The 13465-nt window shown below is 43.1% G+C and overlaps 1 protein-coding gene across 1 annotated transcript in view; it reads right to left on the bottom strand.

The window, feature by feature from the left end:
• The window catches only part of CUL5 (cullin 5), a 102871-nt gene extending 96197 nt beyond the window's left edge, over positions 1-6674 (bottom strand). Inside the window, 2 exon segments of the mRNA XM_010360851.2 lie at positions 5983-6009; positions 6012-6674. Coding sequence (XP_010359153.1) covers positions 5983-6009; positions 6012-6239 — 255 coding nt within the window. The 5' untranslated portion in view covers positions 6240-6674.
• Between the last annotated feature and the right edge of the window lie 6791 nt (positions 6675-13465).

Here is a 13465-nt window from a genome sequence, read left to right as displayed (position 1 = left end):
ATGAGAGTTAAGAGTTAGTTATTAGGCAGAAAATGATCTCTGGCATGCTAGTGAGCCAACAAGTAACCAGCCAGGTAGGGGTGTGTGCACACACATGTATGAGAGAGAGACAGACGAGAGACAGAGAGAGAGGATACTAGTTGTTATTAGGAGAAGACCCAGCTGGAAAGATCTCAAATAATTTAAATCATCAAAGGTATCTGAACAGGAAAGTGATATGGTGAGAATTGCATTTTGATCTAGAGCTCAGATCAGAGCTAAGAGATAAAAATAGTGAAATCATGGGAGTTAAGACTGTCCCAGAAAAAAACATACAAAGATAGAAAAGGGCTGAAGATAAAATCCTGGGAAATAATTCTATTGGGGACAAGGGAGAGAAGTCAGTGAAAAACAAAGGTGATTTGAGAGACAGCAGACCAAGAAGGGAATGTCATAAAAACCAAAAGAGAAGCAGAGGTAAAGAGCAATAATGCCAGAAAAGAGGATAAATATTATCAGAGAAGAATCTCATTTGATAATCAGGAGGTTGCTAATGCTTTTACGACTGACAGGTTCTATACAACTGGGTAGGAGAGAAGAGTGAGCCATATTACAGTAAGTTAAAGGGCTAAGAATTATAAAGGCAGCAAATGGGGGCTGCTTTTCCAAGAACTGTGACAGTGAGAAATGGACAAAAGTTTGAGTTAGAGGCAGAGTAAAAGTTCATATGATGAGGAGGCAGAGTGCAGGGGCTCACACCTGTAATCCCAATACTTTGGGTGGCCGAGGCAGGTGGATCACTTGAGGTCAAGAGTTTGAGACCACCCTGGCCAACATGGTAAAATCACGTCTCTACTAAAAATTCAAAAATTAGCTGGGTGTGCTGCTGTGTGCCTGTAATCCCAGCTACTCAGGAGGCTGACGCAGGAGAATTGTTTGAATCCGGGAGGCGGAGGTTGTAGGGAGTGGAGATCCCACCATTGCACTCCAGCCTGGGCAACAAGAGTGAAACTCTTGTCTCTAAAAAAAAAAAAAAAGTTTATATGAGGCAACCCATGAACTTTCTTATAGGCATAGGAGTGAGAAAAACGGGAAACTGAAAAAAAAAAAAAGAGGGGACATACCACCAAGTCCTGGGGGGAAGATGAGGACTGAACAAGAACAAGCAGGAGACAATTTGGGAGGTAGCATGGAACAGAGGAGAATACAGGAGAAACAAGAAAAATGTGTGGTATCGACCAAGGAAGTTAAAGGCACTTCAAATAGCTGGGTAAAGTAACGTGCTAAGAATTAAGAGGGGAGCCGGGTGCAGTGGCTCACGCCTGTAATCCCAGTACTTTGGGAGGTCGAGGCGGGCGGATCATGAGGTCAGGAGATTGAGACCATCCTGGCTAACACAGTGAAACCCCATCTCTACTAAAAATACAAAAATTAGTCAGGCGTGGTGGTGGGTGCCTGTAGTTTCAGCTACTCAGGAGGCTGAGGCAGGAGAATGGCATGAACCCAGGAGGCTGCAGTGAGCCGAGATAGCGCCACTGCACTCCAGCCTGGGCGACAAAGCGAGAGTCTGTCTCAAAAAAAAAAAGGGGGGGGGTTGTGAGGCTTAGCAAAAAAAGGTTTAAACAATTGCTGTTTGGAGTAGAACAATGAACTGGAAATGAAAAAAATGAGCACTAAGGGCCAAGATGATAATTGCAAAAGAAAAGGAATAATCACAATTACATGTTCAAAGTAATCTAAAACAAGATAAAATTATAATATCAGATCCCTACGAACGTTCTACAGACACACTTTCTAAGGAAAAACAACAAAGACAAAGTAGTTATATGGAAAGGTTTTCAGAAATATAAACCCCTAAGCAGTTGATAACTGTATATGTCAAAATGTGCTACACAAATCTTTACATAGCTGAAAGACTTCTAAGATCCAGCAATAGTCCGCTTGCTTTAAACAGACAATAAAATTATTAGAGTCAAATTCCAATATTAAAAAAGAAAAGCAGCCTGACATGGTGGCTCACGCCAATAATGCCAGCACTTTGGAAGACAGAGGCAGGTGGATCATGAGGTCAAGAGATGGAGACCATCCTGGCCAACATGGTGAAACCGTTTCTACTAAAAATACAAAAATTAGCTGGATGTGGTGGCGCATGCCTGTAGTCCCCCCCACCACCAGCTACTCGGGAGGCTGAGGCAGGAGAATCACTTGAACCTGGGAGGTGGAGGTTGTAATGAACCAAGATCGCGCCACTGAACTCCAGCCTGGCAACAGAGCAAGACTCCATCTTAAACAAACAAACAAAAAAATTAAAAAGAAAGAAAAGCTGGTGATTTTTATGACATTGGCTTCTAACTTCTAAGTTACACATCAAGAAAGTTTTGAGCTATGTGTGATGGCTCAAGCCTGTAATCCCAGCACTTTGGGAAGCCAAGGCTGGCAGATGGCTTGAGCCTAGGAGTTCAAGACCAGCCTGGACAACACAGGGAAACCTCGTTTCCATAAAAAATTAGCCAGGTATGCTGGTGCACACTAGGACATGCTGGTCCCAGCTAGGAGGCTGAGGTGGGAGAATCACCTGAGCCCGGGAAGTTCAGGCTGCAGTGAACCGTCATTGTGCCACTGCACTCCAGCCTTGGCATCGGAGTAAGACTCTGTCCCTTGTCGCCAAGAAAAAAAAAAGAAGAAAGTTTTGAATCTTTCAAAACATATTAGCTATGCTTTTGAACTCTGTGTCCTCCACAAATTCAATAAACTTAACTTTATTCAGCTTACTGATAAAGTAAGTAAGGACCTATACTTTCAGCACAACACTAAAGGCCTCCTTCAAGGACTGATTTATTATCCTTCATTATCATTCATTACCTGAACTATACCTTCAGGTATAGTTGTCTGACTGATAATGAATCAAATTCTAATAGTAGTCTCATCAAGCCCACACTTCTCCATTTTGACCATGGGACCTAATTTTGTCAAAAATGCTCTGGTGAAATCTAACTGTACAATATCAAAGGCATTTTTCTAATGAACCAAGTTATTAATCCCATCAAAAATGGGTATGAGGCTAATTTAGCCACTCCCCAGCCAGTTCTGTCTCTATTCAAGGTAGCACCAGCCTTGAATTTAAATAATCCTACAAATTATGTTACAGAACTACCCTGCAGAGGTCTCACTACATTTCTCCCAAAGACAAACTTCAGTCTTCCCACTTGATGATTAGTTACTTTTTAATGTACAAATAGTCATCCATCCTCATCCTCGGTCTCACTTTCCAGTTTCAGTGATACGTGGTAAACCATGATCTGAAAATATTAGACAAAAAAAATTCCAGAAAGAAACAATGGGTTTTAAATTGCACATTCTGAGCACTGTGTTGAAATCTCCCACAGTCTGGCTCCATCCAGTATATCCATGTTGTATACCTTACTCTCCCATTAGTCACTTAGTAGCCCTCTTGGTAATCAGATCAGAAAAAACAGTATATATAAGGTTTGGTACTGTTCATGGTTTCAAGCATCCACAGGTGTCTTGGAATATATTCCCTGGGGGTAAGTGGGGGATGGTGGGTAGTGGGTAGCAGGGGCTACTATATAAGGCAATCCCTCATCACCTCCCAATGAGGATAGAAAAAGATTTTCTGGCCCACTTGAATACATAAACTTTTAGATATATATAGATAAAAGAATCAAATGTTCATTTATAATGTCTATTACATTATACATCTTTAAAATCATCTACTATATAAAATAATATTCATTTAGAAATTCAGCTTTTTCCCTTAATAAACATTTCATAAGACAATGTCATTGAATTTTTCCCAATGTATCATTGGCATCTGTCTTCATGTTCACCAGAGTGAGTCACTTACTAGATTTTTTTTTCAAAGTATTATCACCTTCCCTTTATTTGTAAATGTTCAAGTTAAAACACTTTTTAAAATCTTGTGAGCTTTTAAACCTAAACCCTGAGTACCCGTTTTCTGTATATTCAGGCAGTTTTTCCATTCACAGGTCTGTGCTGTGGCTGTAGATTCAGAATTTCCACAAGGTAAGTACTTAACTAATCTGAACCAAAGTCGCCTCCACAGGTAAGTACTTAACTAATATGGACCAAAGTAGCTTCTCCAAACAATCCTTTGTGAGGTTTTGTAAGGAGCAGAACAGTGACTTACTTTTCTGAGAGTTATTTTTGGGGAGAAAAAGACCTTGCTTTATATCCAGGTAATCAACAAGTCAAAATTTCGCAGAATCAGGGACAAAATTACTTCTTAAACACATTTCAATGAATAGCATAGATACTGTTTATGTAACCGTACAGATGCAACAGGAGTCTTCAGAAATTAAACCAATTGTCTTTCCTTTTTTTTTTTTTCCATTCAGTCGCACAGAGCAGTGGCGTGATCATAGTTAACTATAACCTCTAACTCAGAATTATCAATAGCACCTATATTGTAGGAACACTGTGAATATTAATGTATCTAAAACAACCCTCCCACCTTGGCTTCTCAAAGAGCTGAGATTACAGGAGTGAGCCACTGTGCCCAGTCCACAAATTTTCTTTCTGAAGTAAAGCATGGGAATTTTGCTATACCATTATAAAAGAGAAAAGCAGAGTGGGATGGGTTACTCAATTCCCCTGAATTAGTTTTCTTAAAGAAAGAGGGGGAGTAGTTCTAGTAATTTATTGTATTATACTAATTAAGTGCCAGGCACGGTTTTAAGCATTATAGATACATTACCTAATTTAATCTTCACAATGGTCCTATGATACAGGTGCTACTGATACTGCTGTCCTACTCATAAGGAAACTTGCCCAAAGTCATACAGCTTTTAAGTGGTGGCTATTCAGGGAGTCTAATTCTAGGGCCCCTCTCCCTTTCAAAAGGTGATATATACAGTACTCCCACCTCTTAGTAAAATTTGTTCTTCATTTTATGAGGCAGTCCCATCTGTTAGACAATCAAATATCAGTGGTCTAAAGAAGATAGGATGGTTAGGTTCCCACACATTTTCTTTTGTATTATTTTCTAGTATTCATCCACATTGCCTGAAGGCATGAGAGGTCTGAGGAAGAGGTGGTTCATCCTTTGTATTAGGCTGGTGCAAAAGTAACTGCGGTTTTTGCCATTAATATTATGTTCCCTGAGCTAATCAATACCCCCATTTCTGTCGTACTTTAAGGCAAATGATTAACTACTACAGACGCCTACACAGAACAGACTAGTTCCAAGTCTTCCTCATTCTTCTCCAAACTTTTTAACTGGTGGAGAATCTGCCCCTGTGGGCCTAGATCTCCCCTGCTATATAAAACTAACTTTAAACATTGTCTTTGACAAGGTAACTTTCCTGCGCCCTAAAACGATGGTATCGTTTCATCAGTTGTCATCTGGTTGTGCCCCGTAACGGGGATGGGGGTTAGGAAGCAGTTTCCTAAGAAAAAGGAAAAAGTTGAACTCAAGAATGGGAGAATTAGGAGGGAAGGTGTAACACGCAGAAAAGGGAGGAAGGGGGGTGGAGTGGGAGGCACTGCTGGTCTGACTTGGAATTTCGTGCAGAGAGAACGAGAACAGAAATGGAAGAACTGGGGGGTCGAGTCACTGAAACCTATTAGGCAGCATTTTCTTGGTTTTTCCTTTGATGCGTCTTAGACACTGCTTTACAAAAAACTGAGACCTAACAGTACTAACGGCCCACCTGGTCAGGACACCGCACGACCATTCATCTCCCGCTCCCAGCCAGAGCTGGTCCCTTGAAAGCATCGCTCCCTGCCAGCGCTCAGTCAGGCTTTTCTCCCAGCGGCCAGTCGGCGGGAGGGACCACCAGAGCCTGTCGACCCCAAGGCCACAGACCCGCGTTCCGGTTCTCGCCGGCTGCCACCGCGGCTTCCCTGCCAGTGGACAACCCCTGAACACTCCCACATTTCGCAGCTGAACCTGAACCATGCCTTTCCCGAAGAGCAGAACCCAGCGGCCACACAGTAAAATCCAAGCTGCAGTGAGGGTCTTACCTTTAACAGATTAGACGTCGCCATATTCCTTCAACTTGGACTCTCGCGAGACGACGCGAGAATTTGTGGCGCTCCCGGCCAGGCCTTGACCGGAGGCCGGAGTTCCCACCAGGGCCCAGGGCCCGCGGGCCCGCACCGGGGTGTGGCGGGCGCGGGGGCGGCGTGCCGACAGCGCTGACCTCGTCCCAAGCACCAGGAGCTTCCTCACTCTTGTCCCCTACATGGTCACCAGAGCTTCCCCACGCGAAAGACCTCATGCACGCGCTCAGGAAGACGGGAACGGCGAATGCTGCCGAGAAGGTAACGGGAGCCGACCTGACTTGGAAGAGGAAGCATCGACTCCACGCGCCTCCCCGACTCCCTCGGATTAGCCTTTGTGGTTGCACCCTCCGCGGCCACCCGCAACGAATTTAGCTCGGCTTAGGCCCGGCAGCTCAGGTTCTGCGGCCGCGTCACGTGACGCGAGGGCGGGGACGCGCTCGGGAGCGAGCGTGGGAGCCTGGAAGCCTCGGTGGGTCCCAAGGCCGCAACGAGGCCAGGACCGCGCCCTCTGCTGGCGGGACCTGGCGTTTTCCCGCACTCCTCCCCAAATCCCGGACTCGGTGTTAAGGGAGTTGCATTGCCGTGAAATGCTTAAAACAGCTGTCTTCAATAATTGGTGCATAGAATGCGCCCAGTAAATATGTGTTGAGTGCGCAAGCGTGTTGACTCTTAATATTTATATTCAAGAATGTCTGGCACTTAGATAAAATATTGTTAAGCGCTTTGGGAGGCCGAAGGGGGGGGATCACTTGAGGCCAGTTCAAGACCCTCATCTTTACAAAAAAGTTTGGGGAAAAAAAAAAAGATTGTTTAGGTAATGAATATTAATCTTTGATTTTCTGAAGGCACGTTATCCTAGAAGATCCTAAACTATAAGCCCGCAGGTTTTACCCCTTCAGACCACAAACCACTGGCCGATAAGAGAATATAATTTACATGTAGAACCTACAGGATATCTGGTATTGTATTATGCACGTTTACAAACAGCCTTCATACGGCCATAATGTGTAGAAATAAGTAAGAGCTCTTGACTAAAAGCAGAGAAGAGGGATGCACCTACTTAAAGAATCCAGTCAAGTAGTTAATACTTGTTTGAGCACTTGTATGTACTAGGCACAGGAAATACAGGATTAAATAAAAGAGAAGACCTCTGCCCTCTTGGAGTTTATGGCCTAATAAAGTAGCCAAATGTTAAGCATGGTTACACAGGTCAAATATCACTTAGTGGGAGTTGTGATAAATACTGCAAAGAGGCCGGGCGCAGTGGCTCACGCCTATAATCCCAGCACTTTGGGAGGCCAAGGCAAACACCTGTGGTCAGGAGTTTGAGACCAACCTGGCCAACATGATGAAACCCTGTCTACTAAAAATACAAAAATTAGCCGGGCGTGGTGGTGGGCACCCGTAATCCGAGCTACTCGGCAGACTGAGGCAGGAGAATCGCTTGAACCCTGAAGATGGAGATTGCAGTGAGCCAAGATCGCGCTATTGCACTCTAGCCTGGGCAACAGAGTGAGATTCCATCTCAAAATAAATAAATAAATACAAAGAAGACAAAAAACTGCAAACAAAAAAATAGTGTGCACTTGAGAGCTTAGGAGGGGAAAGGAAACTGGTATCCTAATCTCCACCCTTTGCTTATGAAAGGAACTTTATAACTGAACCTTAAGACACTTTTGAGAGTCTGATTTGAACATCCCACTGTCAACCAAAGCGTTCCAATTTTCCTAACTCACTTGTTCTGGAAACACCACTGCTACAACTCTGGCTTCAATAAGTTATCCGTTCCATTGACACCACCACTTGTTATCTGCCATCTCCTTCTGTTGTCACTCTTTCTCATCCAATTTAGAATCGGCCCACTGTTATAAAAATGTTTAAATATTTAAAATGCTTAAATATTTAGTTCTTAAAAATAGCGCAGGCACATAATACAAAATTCAGAAGGTGCTAAAAATAATACAATCAAAAGTAGGCCTTTCACTTTCTGGGGTGATGTAATGTTCTATATTGTGGTAGGAACTTCAGTTATTCAGGTGTATGCACTTGTCAAAACTCAGCCAGTATACCTTAAAATTTATGCATTTCAGCCAGGCACAGTGGCCCAGGCCTGTAATCCCAGCACTTTCGGAGGCGAAGGCAGGCAGATCACTTGAGCCCAGGGGTTCGAGACCAACTTGTGCAACGTAGCTGTCAAAAAAAAAAAAAAAATTAAAAAAAAACTTAGGCATTTAATTCAAAAGAGAAAATAGTAAACAAAATTTGAGTTTAATGCTATCCATACTGAAGAATTTAGGAGTAAGCGAATCTATGTTTATAATTTACTTGGAAATGTTTCAAAAAATAAGATGAACTGATGGTTGGGTAGAAACATTGATAAAGCGGGCTGAGTGCGGTGGCTCACGCCTGTAATCCCAGTGCTTTGGGAGGCCAAGGCCGGTGGATCACCTGAGGTCAAGAGTTCAAGACCAGCCTGGCCAACATGGTGAAACCTCGTCTTTACTAAAAATATAAAAAATTAGCTGGGCATGGTGGCAGATGCCTATAATCCCAGCTACTTGGGAGGCTGAGGCAGGAGAATCACTTGAACCCGGGAGGCAGAGGTTGCAGTGAGCCAAGATCGCGCCACTGCACTTCAGCCTGGGCAACAAGAGCGAAACTCTGTCTCAAAATATATATATACATACCTATATAGATAGATAGATAGAGCAAGTATAATAAAATGTTAATGATAGAGTCTAGGTGGTGGATATGCTAGTGTTCCCTGTGTAAAACCAGCTCATTTATGTGTTTAAAATTTTTCATAATTAAATATTTGGGGACAATTTTTTAAAAATAGGCCTGTCTTCCTCCACAGTCCCCCAGGCATCTGTTCTTTCTTCTCATAGACAACGGTTACATTTCTTATGAATGCCTAGGACATTCTGTGCATGTATAAGCATTCATATATGTATTATTTTTTCTCTCCCCACAAATCATGGTATACTACTTGTATTCTTGAACATACTTGTTTTCACTCAGCAGTGTGATATAAATTACTGAAAAAAATTATTTTTTTTCCCACTTTCTTTTCTTCTTTTTGAGACAGAGTCTTGCTCTGTCACCCAGGCTAGAGTGAGGTGGCATGATTTCCACTCACTGCAACCCCCACCTCCCAGGTTCAAGTGACTCTCACGCCTCAGTGGCCTGAATAGCTGGAATTACAGACATGAGCCACCACGCCTAGCTAATTTTTATATGGAAACGGGGTTTTACCATATTGGCCAGGCTGGTCTCGAATTCCGGGCCTCAAGCAATCCTCCCACCTCAGCCTCCTAAAGTGCTGGGATTACAGTTGTGAGCCACCATACCTCACCTTTGACCTTAAAAGTCAAAGCTTTTAAGTTGTAAGAGGGTCTTTGTGAAATTATGTTGGCAAGTAGAAATGAGCATATGTTTCTTCTTATATTTGTATAAGACATATAAAAAGCAACCATTCCTTCTTATATTTCATAGGCTCTTACGTGATTAATTACATAGGAAAATGCTCAGAATATAATAGGTAAAAATATAGGATACAAAATTCCACATATGTGCCATAATTCCAACTTTGTAAAGAAAGCTACAGTTTTATTTCCTACTCTGAATAGTGGATAAACTGGAAAACATATTCAAAATGTTACCAGTGTTTGTGAGTAGTAGAAAATGGAATAATTTTACTTTTATTTATTTAAAATCTTTTTAAAAATCACCTGCTGACTGGGCGTGGTGGCCCACACCTATAATCCCAGCACTTTGGGAGGCCAAGGTGGGAGGATCACCTGAGGTCGGGAGTTCGAGACCAGCCCGACCAACATGGAGACATCCCTCCTCCACTAAAAATACAAAATTAGCCAGGCATGGTGGTGCATGTCTGTAATCCCGGCTACTTGGAAGACTGAGGCAGGAGAATCACTTGAACCCAGGAGGGGAGGTTGCGGTCAGCCGAGATCACACCATTGCATTCCAGCCTGGGCAATAAAAAGCGAAATTCTGTCTAAAAAAAAAAAATCGTCTGCTAATTTAAGAAAATTTAGCCATCATGTTAAACCAGAATATCTTACAAAATGAAAATTCTCTCTAATCTTTTCTCTCCCACCTCCTAAAATATCTGCTTTTAACCGTTTGTTTTATTCTTCTCATTTGTTTTCTATGTATGCAGTAAAACATATGTAAAGGAGTTTCTCAAATGTGGCTGATCATTTACATCAAAATAACTTGGGGTGCTTATTTTAAAAGCAGATTTCTAGGCTCTGCCCTCTGAAGATTCTGAGTCTACAGGTCAGGAGTGAGGCTCCAAATCTACCTTTTCCCTAAGCATCCCAGGTGACTTTTCTTGTGCACCAATGGCCAAGAATTCTTGTGCATCAATGGCCCAGAATTTATCATAGAATGCTTAAGAGTTTGTGCTTTAGAACCAAACAGATCCTGCCATTTATGAGCTATGAGACATTGGGTACATTACTTAACCCTGCTGAGTCACAGTTTCCTTGTCTGTATCTGTAATATAATGTATTACAGTGGCTTGCACCTGTAATCCCAGCACTTTGGGAGGCCAAGGCAGGCAGATCACCTGAGGTCAGGAGTTCAAGACCATCCTGGCCAACACGGTGGAACTCCATCTCTACTAAAAATACAAAAATTAGCTGGGCGTGGTGGTGAGCACCTGTAATCCCAGCTACTGGGGAGGCTGGGGCAGGAGAATTGCTTGAACCCGGGAGTCGGAGGTTGCAGTGAGCTGAGATTGTACCACTGCACTCCAGCCTGGGTGAGAGGGCAGGACTCCATCTCAAAAAAAAGAAAAAGAAAAAAAAAATGTATTATACATGTAAGCACCCAGTAAATATAGTAAGAAGAAGACCTAACACATACAATGCTTATGATCATATGTCAGGCACAGTTCTATGCACTTTACATAGATGAATACATTTGATGTAGGAATTTAATTCCTCCTTATAGAGACTTTAAGTATGTTTTGTTTGTTTGTTTGTTTGTTTGTTTCTTTTGAGACAGTGTTTTGCTCTTGTTGCCCAGGCTGGAGTGTAATGGCGTGATCTTGGCTCACCGCAACCTCTGCCTCCCGAGTTCAAGTGATTCTTCCTCCTGAGAAGCTGGGATTATAGGCATTTGTCACCACGCCTGGTTACTTTTGTATTTTTAGTAGAGATGGGGTTTCTCCATGTTGGTCAGGCTGGTCTCGAACGACCTCAGATGATCCACCTGCCTCAGCCTCCCTGAGTGCTGAGATTATAGGCATGAGCCACAACGCCCAGCCTTAAGTATCTTTTAAACTTCACACCTGAGAAGAAGAAGAGTCAGGTAGCTGATGTGAATGATCCATCATTTAGAAGGGGAAAAATGATGATGGAAAGGATACAAAGGAGAAAATTTGCCCGAACCATGTTCTTGGTAAGGAAAGAGGATGGCACTTAGGGCACTCATAGGGAGAGGTGCACCTTGCTTAGCACCATGGACAGTCACACCTACTGGTAGGATAGACACGAGACAGTAGATGGGCTCTTGGAAGTGAAGGTTCTCTTCCGATTGCTTCTCTTCTCTAATTGAAGTTGGAAGCCAGGTCATCAGCTGATAGTGAGGATGATGTGAGGTTTAAGAAGAAAGAAGAGAAGAAGATGGGAAATTATTATCTATGATGGTGGGAGAGGAAAGAGAAATGTATAATGATTTCTGGGCAGCCCTAAGTGCCAACTTGAGACTAGTTATCCCAAATTTTAATTGAGATCTCTCAGCATAGCTAAGGAAACTAACATTCACCAGGGTTAATTAATGTGCCCAAGGTCTCACAGCTCCTAAGTGGCAGGACTTGTTTGATTCAAAAGACATATTCAGCCACTCGGGTGCAGGCGTAGAATTGGATGTAACCAAAGTTGGGGTTTTGCTGAGAGAGAATGATGGAGGGCGTTGACCGTATATACAAGAGAGTGAGTATGATGATCGACCCTTGGATTTAAGCTGAATTAGGAGGGCAAAGAACAATGAAAAGACAGTAGGGTCAAAGTACTGTACATTCACATTGCGGTCTAAGGATTGTCAGAGTCAAGATACAAGTGGTACTAGGCTGAAAATATAGGAAGTGATAGTCGGAGAATGAAATTGAGCTTAGGTTATTGGGAGCATTACGGGTAGTGGCAAGGGCTACACTCTGATTGAGAGGGAGAGAGTAGTTGGCTGGGTGCGGTGGCTCATACCTGTAATCCCAGCACTTTATGAGGGCAAGGAAGGCGGATCTCTTGAGGCCAGGAGTTGGAGACCAGCCTGGCTGTCATGGTGAAACTCCGTCTCTACTAAAAATACAAAAATTAGCTGGGCATGGTGGCGCACACCTGTAATCCCAGCTACTCAGGAGGCTGAGGCAGGAGAATCACTTGAAACCAGGAGGTGGAGGTTGCAGTGAGCAGAGATCACACCATTGCCCACTGACTGGGAAATAGAGTGAGACTGTGTCTCAAAAAAAAAAAAGAGAGCAAGAGAGAGAGTAGTTGAGGTGGAGAACAGAATCATTGGGAGAGTGGAGGTTAAGAAATGTAGAAGCCAGGCATACCTGATGCTTTTGGTGTTCGGTCACATCCTCTTGACCTATTTCTGATTTCATCAGTGGCTATGAAATTTCTACGTGAGCTCAGATGCCCCCAATACTTTCCCACGTGAAAAGAGCAGCTCTCCTTTCTGCTTGCACCTTGAGGTCTTCTCTGAAGGTCCAGGAGCCTGCTAGGTCCACAGACAACTGCAGCAAAGCACAAGGAAGACAATGCTTCCGGGAGCAACCGGCAACCAGGAGAGTCGTCAGCAGCCACTGGGTGTGTGTCCCAACCTCTGTTCTGTTGGTGGACAATTTTATGGGGCACTCAGGATGCTTCCCAGAGGTCTCAGTGGACTTGAGTCCCCTTTGTTTATGGTGATGACCTTGATGGCACGCTTTACAGAGGTTTTTCCTCCTTCCTTATCTTACTCTCTGTACTTTCTCATTCTTGCTTCTTGGGTTATCTCCCAAAGGAATCACTTGTATCCCAAGTCCTTGTTTCAGACTTGCTTTAAGGAGAAACCTTACTAAACACCAGGGTACTAATAATCTTTTTTTTTTTTTTTAAGACAGGGTCTTGCTCTGTCGCCCAGGCTGGAATGCAGAGGCGCAATCTTGGCTCACTGCAACCTCTGCCTCCCAAGTTCAAGCAATTCTCTTGCCTCACCCTCCCAAGTAACTAATAATGTTTTATATAGATGTTGAAATCACTAAGAATGACCACAGGAATAATGCTGGAGAGAATGATACTGGAGTCAAGATCTAAATTCATTAAGGAATGAGGGTATATGACCTGGGAAGTCAGTACATGACGGAAAAGGAGCGTTAATGCATGAATAGCTGACTGACACGAGACTCAGACCTGAGTGTTTTTGGGGAATG

The sequence above is a fragment of the Rhinopithecus roxellana genome, chromosome 15, assembly GCF_007565055.1.
Source record: "Rhinopithecus roxellana isolate Shanxi Qingling chromosome 15, ASM756505v1, whole genome shotgun sequence".
Taxonomy (NCBI): Eukaryota; Metazoa; Chordata; class Mammalia; order Primates; family Cercopithecidae; genus Rhinopithecus; species Rhinopithecus roxellana.
The sequence above is the reverse complement of the archived record's forward strand: the minus strand, read 5'-3'. Positions and strand labels throughout refer to the sequence as shown.